General features: G+C 38.6%; 1 protein-coding gene across 24 annotated transcripts in view; it reads right to left on the reverse strand.

The window, feature by feature from the left end:
- The window catches only part of kcnma1a (potassium large conductance calcium-activated channel, subfamily M, alpha member 1a), a 166,117-nt gene that overhangs the window by 119,780 nt on the left and 30,177 nt on the right, over positions 1-16,160 (reverse strand). For 23 of the 24 annotated variants that reach the window (XM_081616490.1, XM_017308918.2, XM_081616492.1 and 20 more), the window contains exon 2: positions 5,679-5,846. In XM_081616490.1, the coding sequence (XP_081472616.1) occupies positions 5,679-5,846 (168 nt within the window). The remainder of the gene's footprint in view (positions 1-5,678; positions 5,847-16,160) is intronic. The other variant, XM_081616491.1, reaches the window with a different exon arrangement.

Consider the following 16,160-nt stretch of genomic DNA (forward strand, 5'->3'; position numbering starts at 1 on the left):
CGTGAAGACAATTCACATCAATGCTGAGAGGATTTTTATTGACGAAACAGATGCATTTTGGCAAATGACCAGCGAAGAAACTGTGCAGCAAAAACAACAAGGAAAAAGGTGAGAGAAGCACAAGACGTGGAGGGCCTGAAAGGCAACAGTTTCTAATGAAGAAACAGGAAGGGACTGGAGGAGATGTTTAATTTAAAACCTGGATTTAAACACAAAAGATATGACATAAAATATCCAAGAGTTGTGAATTTGGTGAATTGCAACCATTTTATATCATCATTGAGACAATTTTTATGTTCTTGTGATACCACTTATTTAGTGAAATGGACCATTCCCTCTTGTAGGAAGAGGGAATGGAAATCGTACCAAAGGATGATCTGGACATGTTGACATCCACCATATCCTCCCTGATGTAGATCTTCCTTGCCATCACACAAGGAAGCAGTGTGTTTGAGATGTGTATTAAAATTCACACATTTGAGTTTAACATTTAAACTCAAACTTATCACAAATTTACACAATCATGTCATAATTATTTGTATTTTCCAAACTTCTTAAAGGAATAGTAATCTTAGTTTTTCAATTTTAATTAATAAAAGCATCTCTAAAAGATCATTCTGGTATTTATCAAGCAGAAAATTTTTTAGTAAATCTAAAAGAACCAAAGTACAAAATATTACGCCTGATTTAACGTCAGAGTACGAAAAAGTTTGATCTTTTTCACAGTGTATGTAAATATCTGGATTCAATTCTAAAGAAAATATGGTGTGACATTTTCCTCACAGAGGTAGACACACGTTGCAATGACATAAACAATGCCAGGCTGAAAAGTGTGAATGACATCTGTTCTCTGGGCAGGGAGGAAGGCAATCATGGGGATGTGAGAAAACATTTATTTTCACCCCAACGGGATGTTTGAGGAAACACGGAAACAAAGTTAAAAAAAAAGACACACATACCATTTCAAAATGGTGCGTAATCTCTCCTTACTGCCAAAGCACACAGATATGCATACACTGAGCAAGTTTGCATACAGGAGCTGATAACAGAGCAGGAAAAAAATGCTGGCAAAAGCACACAGAGAGGGGAAAAAGTGGCAAAGAAAAATCATGTGCCCTGTCAGAGGTTTTACTGCTCAACATGACTGAGCTGGATTTTTGTCGTTTTATATAACAGTGATTAGAATGCTTTCACTTTATTTCTGTAAAGACAGACAGATGTGTTGCATTCATAGTGTTTCCAGATGATAGGGGTCAAAATGCAGAAGGCCAAGAAGTGTGAGGGTGGATGGGAATAGGCAGAGGGATGACCACAGGGATTAGAGAGCGAGCCGTGTGAACAGATGGTCCCTGGTTGCCACCCAAGATCCCATTAAGAAAGATGGCAGGACTGACCTATTTCTGGACCCACCATGCCGTGTAAATCCGCTGTCCATAGAGATAGGGAGAATATCTGCATTCAGGGTTTGTAATCCTTGCTATTTTTCTTGGACATTATAGGATTACATGCATTGTTACAATACCAGATGCAAAACATAGAAATCGACTTGGTGAGATGCTAGGATAATGTGGCACACAAATTCAGCTGTCCAAGTAGTCACTTCCTTCCTCATACACTGTGCCCTTCAGTGCTTAATGAGGTCTTTTGATAGAGCAACTGGGATGACGTGGCTGTCAAAGAACCGATGAGTTATCCATTTCGAAGCCCTCCCACCTACAGAGAGGATGGGCTTTCCTTTCACCCTTCTTCCGAAAGCAATGGCACTGTGCGGACAGCTGCCCCGGCAAGACGCAGAGAGATACTTCCTCAGTCGCAGGTAGTTCATCTCTACCAGCGACCATTCACGATTAGTTGTAGCAATAAACTTTATTTGAGAAATATTTCTTTTTGATGTAAAGACAATACAGTAAAAACACTGTAGGCTGTTTGGTTTTTAGAAATTGAAAGAAAATGTCACACGGATGTGCACCTTTCAGCCAAAACTGCATTGAGTAACATCGTCGAGCCTTTTTCAATTTGAATGGAAGTGCGTTCAAATTTATGACAATGTAGAAATCACAAGGGGTAATGAAGATGAGGAGAGCCAAATGTAGAAAGAGGAAAGAGTCGGCCGAAGAAGCTGGTGATTTTGTTGCTTCTGCCACCTTCAGCTTCCTACATGAAACAACGAATGACACGTACCTCTGGTTGGACTGTGTGATCCGGTCAGTGGTTGACGTGCTCTCAGGATACGTAGCAGGTGAAAGGGAGCATCATGGCAGCGGTGAGGCAAAAGTCAAAAACCTGACAACAGTTATCAAGTGTTTAGAGCCCGAGATGATAAACAGCTCAGCAATAAGCTCGCAAAGAAAATGCTGGTTTGAGTGGCGTGAAAGGCAATTGTGGCAGGTAGAACAGGCTTGCGATCCAAAAGTTGTGGGTTCAATTCCAGCCTCCTCCCGCCTTAGGTTGATGCACCTCTGGGCAAGACACTTAGTACAAAAAGAGGTTCCAATCTCTGCAGTGGTACAATTACCACTGCAGTGGTGATAGCAAAGTGAATAGCAAAAGCTGAAGTCCTATTACGAGTAGTTATAGTAGCAGCAGCAGGAGAAAAGGTGAAATGAAGCTTTAAGGTGTGTAAATGTTGCACACACCTTAAATTACAAGGTGTGTACAACATTTACACACCTTGTAAATGTGTGTAAACTTTGAGTACTCAAGGTACTCAAAGTTTACCTTGAGTAAACTTTGTTTACTCAAGGTGTTAAGAATATAGCGTGTAGATGTACACTAATATTGCAGGACAAATTTAAAGTCTATGTATCTATCTATCTAGAAGTTGTGTTGTACTGCATGGTAGGCGTAAAACGAGTATTCTCTCTCAAGAATGAGAATTAAGAATGAGCTAGCAACTTTCACTCCCACGCCTAGACAACTAGACTCCCTTCTGTTAGGGTTAAGCAAAGATATTGTTTTTCTATTGAAAATCGATAAACATGTTTTGAATATCAGCAGGCTGTTATTCTACTCAGCCCTCAGGCATTGAAAACAGCACGACAAGCCCTCTCACCCACAAACTAACAGGGAGCCGTATGGCAATGACTGAAATATAAATTCTAGTACTTTTCCAGCTTTGACAAGTGAAAACTTCGACTGCATATTTTATATCCATTGCAGATTGTTTTGAGATGTAAAAACAACATATCTAAGAGTAAAGAAGATATATCATCTATCACAAGATATATGAAAACATAACATGTTTGGATAGACGACACTAAAAGTTTAATCAGTCTACTTAATCCATTCCATAACCACTTTTTTTGTTGTGTTTGAAGCCATTTTCCTGTTGAAGAACTCAACTGCCACCAAATAAACCGTTCTGTAAAATGTGAAGCATCAGATGAAAGGATGCGCAGGGAGTGGAGTTAAGAGTTTGTCTGGCTAATGCCAGAGAACCATCCAAAATAAATAAGCTCTGCGTTTTTTTGATAAGTGTAGTGGTGAATTTTCTAGACTGTGCTGCTTTGTATGTGCACAATCATACATTATTCACTTAAAGAAGTTAGCAAGTAGATATTCCTGTGGTTTGAATGTGTCCGGCATCAAACTGTCTGCTGTTTGGCTAGTGAGAAAGAGTCAACCTTAGAGAATAGTGAAACCCGTTAACAATTTCAACATTTTTACACTGTAAAATGTGTTTGCTGACTAAATTACTTACTGTTGCTACAGGAAAGATGCTATGCATGGGCAACTCTAGAAGAAAGGGTTGCAGAGAACTACATAACTCCACACCAAGTGAAGGATTTATATTTGTCAGACAATTCAATTAGCTCGATGGTATACCTGATCTTTCACTAACAGCAAAGTCATCAAGGGAAACAAATGATCAGGAATGGAGGGCTCTGACCAACAGAAACAATCAATCTTTATCTGGTTTTGTTTCTTTTTCCACCAGGGTGGAATGGAGCCAACTGCACATGTCCGTTTGGGAGCAAGGAAGAAACTTATTTTTTGTTTGTTTGTGTTTTTGTCCTAGTTTGCTTTCCCCAGGCAGACAAAGTCCTTAATGTCAGATGACTGAGCACCACCACACAGCAGTTCCTATGGTTACCATCCAGGTTCTGCGTACACAGATACTCCTTGCAAATTCTGATCTGCAGTGAAACACTGACGGAAGAGCAAATTCTTCACAAAACAACATAAAAAATAAAAGAAATCACCTCACCACCCACATGTGAACACATCCACACATGCACATATATACCGAAGTTTTCATGCTCCTACTGCATGTATGGAAAAATACTTTCAAACAAGAACTCGCAGTTGCACACGTTCCACCCACATGATGAACCAGTCACTCACCTGCATGGAGCAATTTTGCAGTGTTGTGCTGCATATCGTTACAGAGGGCACGCAAGTAAACACAGCCTGCTGGGCTGAATTATCAGCTCCACCAGAAGTAGCGCAAATCACAGTAGGTGATACACCGGGATATCTCTAAGCCTAGACACTCCATTTAAAGCAGCCCATGTCTTATTTCTCCTTGGCTGGAACAAACATACTGGTTTACTTTTAATTTGCTTCTGTGTTTTTTGTTGGCGTTTCTCTCTGCCCCTGTTTTCCTTGGTTCCGTTCTCTCCCTCACACTTCCAGCTAACAGAAATATACATACAGGGCAGATTGGGAGCACTCTGTCAGAGCAGAAGATGAAAGGAAGAAGAGAGCTGCGTTCCATGCCAGGAGAGCCGTGTGAGTGGGAAAGTGATGAAAGAGAAGCTCATTTAGTAAATTGACAGCTCCCTTCAGGATTTTTCATCCTCCTCCCCACTATGAAAGGACGGAGCCTTCCTCAACTCTGAACTATCCTCATCAGGCATGAGGAAGCTGTCACATTCCAGCAAACGTCAACAATGACAGTGTTCGTATTTTATCTTAGATTCATCTCTCTCTCTCTTTCTTTCTTTCCAACTCCCACGGCTGTTTCATTCAATCCACAAATGCACAGTGGATGTCTGTACAAAACAGACCAAGTGTGACTGAAAGAAAGCTAGAAAACAGCAGATAAAGAAAAAAAGAAAAAAAACAAATGTTCTTAAACATAAAGTTGGCTACACTATCAGGAAATACCAAAATCCATTGACTGAGAGCACAGTAGTAGCAGTTGATATAATTGATACAATTTGTGTTGTTTTAGTTTGGTCAAAATTGATATAACCAAAAAATTCTCATTTCCCCAAAAGAGGCACATGATTTCACACGACAACACTGCAGACACAAAGATGTAGATGAAGTTGCAGAATAAACAGGCAAAAACAAATATATTGGTGAGATAAGTTGGGAGGGGTGCTACTCCGGACATCACTAGAAAAGTCTTGGCGCTGCACTCTAAACTACACCGACACCAGATCTCGATGGCCTAGTTTCGGTCAAATAATGTCCACGAGTATTTGTACTGGCACACACGTAAATACAAACCGGCAGACTAACCCAAGAGAGGGAGAGAAAAGTTGGGCTACAGCTTGCAGAACTACACCATCAAAACAGCGGAGATTAATCAATGTCTTGTCCAATGTGGCCAATGGATAAGACAAACTTATTGCGACCAAAGAAAAAGAATTCAGTTTGCACAGAAAATAGCCAAATAATTTGATGCCAAAACATTTTACTTCATTCATGTCTGAAGAAGAGAAACCTACCAGAACCCTGCCTGTGAGTGTCTGAGCGGAGATCATGACACCGGCCCAGTCTTTGACTGAAGTCATCCATCCCACCTCGCTGGCTGCTGCCTCCTCCTTCTCATCAGGACCTTTAGTTGTCTTGTCTGCTGTCGGATTGTTGGCAGGGTTATTCACCTTCTGAGCCTCCTTGGGGGAAACAAACAAACAAACAAACAAACAAAAAGAACAAAATCATATGAGTAAAGGAAATGGAAGAAAGTTCATTTATGTTTGTTGCAAGGATAGGGATCACGCCACGTCGACTCCCATCTGCTATCCACCGAATATGCATGTCCATGTACGATTTCACATAATGACAGAATGTGTTGTGCTCCAGCCGAGCTGCACAGATGGTTCTTTATATTAACCGTCCCTAATGTCACGCAGGCATTTCAGCACTCTGTCTTGCATCCGAATGACTGAGCAGAGTTGCATTGCAGTTCGTTGACATGCTATGCTTGGCAGAAACACTGCGTGCAGCTGTTCCTCTCCAGCCATTCACTCACTCCTGACTTGACACTAGCTGGCATTTAGTTTCCCTCTGCTCCTGGCAAAGAAATCTAATGAGTAGATTTCCTTGTGTTCTGAAGCCACTGAAGCATTGAAGTCTTCCCATTGCGCATAGATTCAAATATACCAGGAGGTGTTTCGTGCATAGTATGGAATGCTCTCATTAAACCTGCGGCTGGACCTCGGTGATTGCTTCCGAAGAGAACCGATGGAGCTGAATAACTTTTAAATGTGTGATGGCAGGATTAAAAGTTGACTCACTCAAAGGAGACACAGTAAGCAGACCATTACTCACTTAGGCTTCACATGTACTTAAAACAAGTCTTAAAATGCCACTCTTCACAGCAACAGTGGACAAGTAGCTGTCAAAGCAGAATGTTTGCTCTGTCAACGCAGCAAAATGCCTTCAAATGTTGGACGTCAAATGATGACAGCTTTTTTCAGTATGACCTTCCTTAGTGCTGCATCTAAAAAAATGATGATATAAACTGAAATAAATTGTGCTTAGACTGACTTTTCTAAAAGCGGTCGAGGCCAGAGATTCACCAAGTTGATCTAATCTCTGGGAACATTCAATATTCAGGAAAAGCACAGTAAAAACGTACTACGTCTGCAGGGTATAAGGACAGAGCTGTTACACATGAACAGCTCTGTCCATATCAAGAAGCTCACTGGGTCAAATTGAATTACATTTCATAATGACATGGCATGGACACAGCTGCCATTTTCCTAATTTCATTCCGACCCCATAACAATGCTAATAAACTGGGCCTAAAAAAGCCCGACTTAGTCATCAGATCATTATCTGCTCATGCCGTAGGGCCTTTCTGTGCTCCAGTGGATAATTAATTTACTTGAGCTTTATCAGGGTTTCTGCAGGGTCTTCAATAAAGCCTAAAAAAAAATCTCAAAGCTCAAGAAATATTTTAGTCTACATCTTAACTTTCAGCATGTAATTAGCTTAGGAACCAAAATACAAAATCTCAATGATGCACTACGCTTTGCCATGGATACATTTTTATTGTTGCATATTTATTTTGTTTGGGTTTATATATATATATATATATATATATATATATATATATATATATATATATATATATACACACACACACACACACACACCACAAGTCTGGTTATCAAATAATTTTTTATATCAGAAAAAGATTACCTGAGTAGAGGTGGATAGAGTACACCAAAATTTGTACTTGTGTAAAAGTAAAACTGCTTCAGCACATTTACACTCGAAAGTAAAAAGTAGTCTCCAAATAAGTCAGTGAAGTAAAAAACAAATGGTAACAAGACTATTTAAGTACTTTGTAACAAATAACATTTGATTTAATTTTTTAAAAATTATGCAATTTTGAAAATCATGTATTGAAACAGACCAAAATTTACCTTTATGCACAAAATATTTTAAGGACTTATATTAATCTAATATTATAATTACTAATTAACAAATTCAGACACACAAAACACTTTTCCAAATTCCAAAGACTTCTGAAACCAATACTTGCAGCAGGTGGAACAGGGTAAAAGTCACAACCTCTACTGTGACCTCCAAAATGCAGGAAGAAAATAAAACAGTGAAGCTTTAGTGTACAAGAAGTATCAGTTTAGGATGAACTGTGGGTTTTTATGTCTGGTTTTTGGTTAAAACATGTTTAATCCTCATTAAGTAGTTGCTCATAGTGGGGAGAATATCTAGAACTGTCAAGCAAGAGTAAAATTGTTTTTTTTTGTTTTGTTTTGTTTTTCTAAAGTAAAATATAAAAGCATGGTGTAGTAAAACTACTCCCAAAAGTACCTTTTCCCCCCAAAAAAAATTACTCAAGTAACTTCTTGTAATCATCAGAATGTTTCTATGTCAATGTGAGATGGGCCTTTGTGATCGTTTCCATTTTGGGAAAATGCATGGCTGCCATTTTGGCCAAATAGATTTTTTACTATAAAATTATAAACATTGACTGTGGTTTGCTCTAGTCCTAAATACTGAAAAAAAAATTTTAGACTGATGATCTTGCGTCTTATCCTATTAAATTTAATTAAATGTGGACATGATATGTTGCTTTCTAAGATCTTTTAGCTAACTTGAAGTTGTTGAACAGCTTCCGTTTAAGCGAATTCTTGATTCTACAGCTCTGGACATTTTACTTTTACATTTACTTAGCATTTAACAGGGGGTAATAATACCTTTCTAAATAGAGCCAGGTTGATTTGGATAGCTCTAGCTATGCTCCTGTATGCATCTCTGCTGTCTTTTGCTGCATTTACTCTGCATGCATGCAGGTCATTTTGCGCTGGGATGTGTGAAGTTTCACAGATTAGCTATGCGGGTGTGTCAGACACCATGTCATGTACTCCGTATGCAGAACACCCCCATTAGCATGTGCACACAGCATACACCACTAAGGAACAGAAATCACATCTAGTTTGTGAATTCCAGGTCTGGCTCTTTCTGGCACATGTGTGCATATTGGATGGGACCATATGAATAATGGATGCAGTCACAAATTGATGGCTTTGCAGATCAGAGGAGATAATGTAAACAACGTATTTCTTCCAGTTCATTTGAGTCATCCACAGTAGGCTAGGCTAGGGGGGAAGAAGCACTGAAGCATACTGTTATGGGAGAATCCATCTGCTGGCTATAAATAAACCCCTGTGATGTCAAACTGTTGGGGAAGACGGGGAGCAGCCGCAATCAGAGGATATTTTGCAAGAAAATGGCAGGCTTTGCCCTCTTTTTTCTTTAAAATTACTTTTCAGTGATAATAGTTTTTACTGCTCAATTCGCATTAACAAGATGAATTTAATTCTGTCACTTTTTAATGCTGTCTCTTTTATAGCAGCCCGTTTCTCCTTAAGGTTTTCATAACCAATCAAAAATATATATATTTTACAGGCATAAGTTCAAGCTGAGGGGCAAAAAATATGAAAAAAATCAAATAAATCATTAAAGTTGTAACAAATTTAACTTCTTATTACCACTTTTGGGGGATTTTTACATTGGTAACAGAACAGGGAACCAGTTTTCGCAGTGAGCTGTGACAGGAGCTGCAGGTAGCAGGCTGTGCACGTCCGACTTCCCACCAAAGCAAACAATTTTACCGCACCCCGCTGCTGCGTGAAAAACTACTCCCGACATGCTCGGCAGGAGATCGGGTGGTGCAAACTTTTAGTGACAGACTTACTTCTTTTTTTTTTAAGAGCCCTTCAGAGTGTTTACTGCGGCACGTAACCGCTCAGAGTTTTTACCGCAAGTAAAAGCACTGCTGTAACCAAATCATATGAGACCTAGCGTCACTAAAGTGTCAGTGAAAAGATACCTTTCAGCCCTAAGTGCAAAGTGATTCCTACAGTATCTATCGCTCCTCACTTGCACATTTGACGCACAAAAATATTAAAATGCCTCATTTTTCTTGGATTATTACTCAGGTTATTACTGTCTGTTTATTTATTCACATAATATGAACAAATATCACATAGACAACATCCAAATGACCTCATTGGGTTTTTTTTTTTTTTTTTGCTTTCACCCCTGAACAACTCAGTCCAAAGCACACGTTTTGAATTTCCAGTTTTAAATCTTTATCTAGTTCAACTGCCTACATCAGGGGATCTTTTTATATAACAATACAGATGAGCATTGTTAATATTAGGACTGTTCCAATTATGAGAATAGTCAAGGGAGGCAGGCTAATAATTTGCAAGACGGTGACAGAATAAAAAAAATCCTTGACACAAGAAGAAAGACACAAATTAACTGACAGAGCAAAATCTACAGGACAAAGAAGAAGAGAAGGTGGAGAAGTCATCATGTAGCAATAATGCGAAGATGGGAGATGTAATGATAAGCATGAAATTAAAAGACATCACGAGGCAGACAAATGTAGCAAAAACGACAAAAAGAGAGGGGTAAAACAGCCACTGAAAGTAAAAAAATGGGCAACTGAACAGATCAGAAGGAAGACAAAAAGATAAGGGTGATGTGTAAAACTGAAAGAAGATGGAAAAGACTCAGGAGGTCATGCCCATCTGACCCTGCTGATCTAACTGAAGTTGGCTTCTAGGCAGCTGTTCCTCTGGCTTCCGACCGCATCGCTCGGGAAAACTCTACTCCAGCGTCGTGGGCTATTTATAGCCTCAGCCCATGAGACACGAAAGTATTGAGACTCATAACTTGCCGCAGTTACCCTGTGTCCCTGGGTTACAGGCCTTCACAGGGTCACAAGAAACATTTATAATATTTTATAAACATTTGCTTAATTCATAAAAAGGTCAAACTTATTGATCCATATAGAATGATAAGGCAAAATGGTATGAGATGATCACTACCAGAGCACCTTTTCTAGGGTATTACTGCAGACAATAAAGAAAAAGGGTCAAAATTAATTCAGAGCATAGGAATGTTCAGGTGAACTTTACTGTACTGTAGATCCTCACGCCCAGTGTTTGCCCAGACTTCCATGTGTCCGATTTAAGGATTACACAGACTGTAATCCATCTGATCAGAACAGCGACAACATAAATCCATATCCAAACAAAATTCATGCACAGGGAATGAGAGGAAAGCCAGTAAATCTCCATATGTAATAAAGTGGAAACTGCGATCACTGAAGTGGAGAAAACAAAAGTAAAAAAAATATTGTAAAATATCCAAGAAAGTAGAGTCAACAGAAACAAATCTATGCCAAAAAAACACACACAATGGCGCTAGAGAACGCATCACCACAGAAACAAAAAAATGTTTTAGATTTTTAGTTTCCTGTTAAATATGTTTAGTTTTCTTCGTCAGTGTGTGTTTATGTTACATCCCTGAATTTTGTCACGTGCAAAATGATGGAGTCTGCTTTGTCCTGAGAATGCACACAGGTTACCGTGTGCCAGGATGTGTAAGGCTTCACTGAATGGCTGTGTGGGTGCGTCACACGGCAGTGTGGAGTGTCAGCACAGCACATCATAAGATGGGTAATGTTATTATTCTGTCATTGCAACAGAGTCTGAGTACCACTTATGAAAAATTTATAGCAGTGCTGCAAGTGTGGGATATATGGGGGGTTTCAAGGTTGTGATGTTTATTCATCGTGTCAAAAAAAAATCTCTGCCAGTCGGAATTGACTGGGGATCAAACTGTGTCTCCAAACTATTGTATCAGATGCATGCAGAATAATTTTTTATTTATAGATATCTCTCTTCCGATGGCTATATTTTCTGCTTCATAACTTTTGGCTTAGTAAGGGAGAAAAAAAAAAATTTAAAAATCACAAAAACAGCTAAGGCATAAAATACAACTTTATGGTAAGTCAATGACTAACAATTTTCAGAAGATAAAAATAGTTCATCAATCTGCAGAATGCCATCATTCCCTTCATACTAAACTCGTGAAGATTTGTAGACACAAACTATAAGGTGGGATTTACAATACAGAAAAACAGGCAAAAAAGTCAACTAGTCTACGTCTCTTTGCATCCCCCTCCGGAAAGCTCACCCATCTGCATAACAGGAGGAGAGCTCTCCACCAAATGGTTGAACTCCAATTCCACTTTTTGTCCCAACTGTGACATCCCTTCAGCTGGCAGAGAGAAACAATAAGACAGTGATACGCAAAACCCTAATGTAAGCCTGGCAGCCCTTGCCGTCTAAGACCCACATTCTTTCCCGTCTCTTAGTTCAACCAAAAAAAAGACAAAGCGGGAAGAACAATGCATCTGCATTAGTGTTACTTCCTTACATCCGCAGGGAAACTAAAAGAAAGAAATATCTTGAATGTACAGTCCTGCTGATTCATAATGCTTGACTAAACTTTGTCCATTCATATAACATTACAAACCTCAGCGGGCATGGGTAAAAATAGATTATGCAGTGAATTGTGGGTGACTGAAAGGTCAGATCATAACGATAGATCATTTCATATCACTCTAAAAATGCCTTCTTCAGAGAAGTATAAAGTTAAACAATGCTCAAAAATCTGTTTAATATTTTATGTAATAAACAAGTTCATGCCTCATTAGCTCAATGCATCACAAAACAAAGGTCCTAAATTTTCTTCCACTATATTTCCAGTGCCTTGCATGAGAATTCAGTTACTTCCACAAAACTCATTGTAGTGTAAGGGTATTTTATGTTTTAGACTAGATCATAAACACATTCTTGGTGAGATTCAAGTCTGAACTACTCCCACCACTGTCTTTCAGTATGAGAGTGGTGTGTCCAGGGTGACATGTAGTTAGTTTTCCTAAAGTGAAACTGTCTAAATATGTTTTTTAGAGTTATATCTTTATATTTCTGCCCAAATGTTGACATTTTTTTTTTAGTTTATTATCATTTTGCCTAAAACCGTCTGTTAAATCGACTGGTTCCTATTGGTTGCAGCAGGACGAAGAAAGCAGGAAAGGCTAATGGTGGCTAATGGCGGCTCTAGCTGCTTGCTCAGGACAGACACGCTGCTGACAGAGCGTTGTCGCTACTAAAGTCTCCGACAACACAGAAAAAGAATCATTAGATTAGTCACTAGTTGTTTTGGGGGAAAAAAATCACTTTAATAGTCTGCAACATTGATAAACATAGCAGAAAAGTGGATAAGTTGACCACAGTCCCATCACAGCCCTTCTCTGTTCATCCCCATACTCCGCTGTGTCTCTTGGCTCCGCCCACCAAATTAAAAAATTTGCCAGCGGCGGATTTTAGCTTTAGCACTTTAACTAGTATTTTCAGTGTAGACCAGAGTGTTCAGTTTTTTTACTCACCTGATCAGATGATCTCCTTTCATTTTTTTGGATAAATGAATGAATATACTTTATTAATCCCAGAGGGAAATTCACATTTCAGTACAACCCTTACAAAATGCCTGAGGGTTTACCCCTTCACAGTGAGGGAGCAGGATGGGGGAGGTTAGTGGCAAAACTTATAATGGGACATTTCATAACTTGCTTCTAGCTATGCTTAGGTTTGTGGAACAAAGCCAGATTTGAGGAGTTTACAGCTTCCTGGATGTTTCTCTAAAAGCAGCCAGGATGTGAAAAAGTGAAAACGTTTGTGAAAAAAAATTAAAGACCATTTCAGGGTATAGATCTGGAAGTATGCAGAAAATATTCCTTAAGAAAGACACTGGAAATATTTACCTAAGACAAAAAAGTCTAATAAGTAAAATGATTAAAATGTAGCAATGCATATTTATCTAAGGAGGAAAGAAAAATCGCAGCAGATGTGATGTTATTACACTGGATAGCACTACATTTCCATCACACGTGCACATCTAATAATTGGTTGTTTTTAACTGCCGACACATTTAATTCATTTTCCTCACGTCAACCTGGAGATGGCTTGTTACTACGGTGATACACCAAGCTCGTGTCCGTGTTTTCTATGCAAATTAGGTGCAAATGGAGTACGCTTCAAGTTGGTCCACTTAATACACTGGGTAAATCTGCTTCAAGGTGATTGCTGACATGAGGAGACTTTAGAAGGGGCAGTAATTGTACTGAAAACACAAATTAAAGTAACACACTGTTAGAATAATTCCTGTTATAATTATTATTAGTATCACCTCCAACATCACTTTTCCAGAGGCGCATACTGTACACATTTTTAAGTCCATCAGAGGGAAGAAAGAAAAAAATACCAACATTAGCCTTTAATTGTGCTTCAGCCACCTGAGGCTGATTTCTACTTTACTGTACTCTGATGTGTGAGCAAACAAATATAAATGTAGGACAATTATGACAAACTCAGTTAAATGTGCCAAACCAGAGTCCAAAATGATTTTGCGGTCAGATCTCACAGTCAGGTCTTTAAATTTGACCCCTCACAAGCCTCGAAGCAGGCTGCTGCACATCGTAAGAGCCAAGCGTACTAAACACTAAAATGCTGCTGTGGGTTTTTCAAAATTATGTCCATGTGATAATTTTCTTGTTTATCTGATCACAGCCAACAAAATGGGCTTTATTTCAGAGGAGCATACATGTTGATATATGTGTGCATTTATGGCATTTACTAATTTCCAGTTTGGTAAAATAGAAACTCCAGTTCACTTATCAGCACAGGGTTCTGATTAAGGATTTTTTAAATAATCAGGAGTTAATGTCCCAGACTGAAGCTCTACTTCTGGTACTTGCCGTTTGTGATTCCATCAGACATAATTGCAGATAAAAAACGCCACCTTTAAATAAAAAAAAAGTTCCTTTCATCTGAAGTGGTTGTAAAGCTGCATTAGAGGCTGTGGACATTATTGTGATGATCTAACAACCTGGTGGTGCAGATTATTTGTCATGCAGAACAGAAAACTCCTCAGTGCCTAACAGAAGGCAGCTGGACTTGTCACATGATGTTTCTTCAAGGTGAAACTTCAGATGCCTTCTATTTATGTTTTATTTAAAAAAAAAAATTTAATCTAGTTTTGCCAAAACAATTCACCTTTATAATGATGCTGATAATAAAAGACACTCCTACAGCTCCGGTCTGACTGTGTCATGTAGTAAAAAGAGTTATTCTGATCACAGGAAAAACACTAGATGTTACAAACTGAACTCTATTAAATATTATGCTTAAAGCAAAGAGCACTTTTCAAAACTTCAGAGAGCAACATTTCTGTAACTTTTGTAGAAACACAAATAGCTATGAATGTCAGTGAAATATAGTCAAATTATTTACAACTCCAACCGAAACAGAGTAAACTAACAGTAGGAAAACATGCCATAAGCAAGGTATGAGGACTGTAGGACATTTTTCATGTTTTGGAATAAAATCTAGAGGTGGAAAATATAAAATATACAACGTTTTTACAGTTCAATCAATGGTTTTGCCACGATTTCTGAGAATATTGGAAAATGAAACTTCTCCAATGAAATGACCGTAGCTAAATTCTGAAATAAAAATACAAATTCATTACCTGAAGAGTTAATGTGTTCAGTAGTGTCTGTTTTGAAAGTCAAGACAAAGGTTTAGTTTGTAGGCACTTGGAAAATCTTAGCTAGAAGTTTAGTTGGTTGAATTTTTTTTTTCTTTAAATTCACTCATTTTCAGATTCAGATATAGTCTTGAAAGACTAAAAGTCTAAAGTTGTGCCCCAGCTAAGATGTTAACAGGGATATAAACTGGCAAATTGAATTCTGTGTGTTTGCTATATGTGATCAACAGGGTTTCTTAAAGTTTTAGCCCACAGTAGCAAATAAGAAGCGGGCAAGCAGTGGTGTTCTCACATATCCAGAGACTGGAATAAAAACCGCAGCCTCAGACTCTCTGATGTAAAATACTTAATGAAAAGCCGATGCAGTCTGCCGATGCAGTTACTTTACAGCACATACCTGGCAATTACGTTAGTTGAGTAAGAGACTTGGACTTGTTATCGGCAGGTTCCTGTTACTAACAGACTCTAATCTCGTCATGGGCAAAAAAAAAAAAAATCTAAATTAAAACATCCCCACTCAGGATGTTAATACAGAGTGTGTTCAAGCTTGTCTGGATGTCTGAGCCACAGAGGCTGTGTCAGAATTCATAACTCTGTTATTACCAGCTTCAACGGTGGGACTGTAAGACGCACTTCAGTGTAAATAGTGGTCAGTTTTTAATAATGCAAGGTTTTAAGCATGAGTGGTTATTGTAGTGCAATGTGATAGACGAGCAAGGAGGTGGGAAAAAATCTGAAGCATGAACACGTGCAGCTTTTTAAAGTTTTAAGTCTATGAAATTGATTCCTGGTTGTTGTCTCAAAAAGTACTGTTCAGCAAAAAGTCTTAAAATAAACCAATATGTCTACCATTTTGACAAGTAGCCAAAAACCCTTAATATCTCAATGTCAGACTGTAGACTGGCTGATCTTTGGACTGCTTCATGTAGTCCATAACAGATTTTTTTAATTTTGAAGCATAAATTAACACATCTGATGGCTTAATAATTAAATATGAGGTATTCTGTTCCATGTTGTGTGGAGCAGCTGATTCTTATTTCTCC

Source organism: Poecilia reticulata, chromosome 15 (genome assembly GCF_904066995.2).
Source record: "Poecilia reticulata chromosome 15, P_reticulata-male-v2, whole genome shotgun sequence".
Taxonomy (NCBI): domain Eukaryota; kingdom Metazoa; phylum Chordata; class Actinopteri; order Cyprinodontiformes; family Poeciliidae; genus Poecilia; species Poecilia reticulata.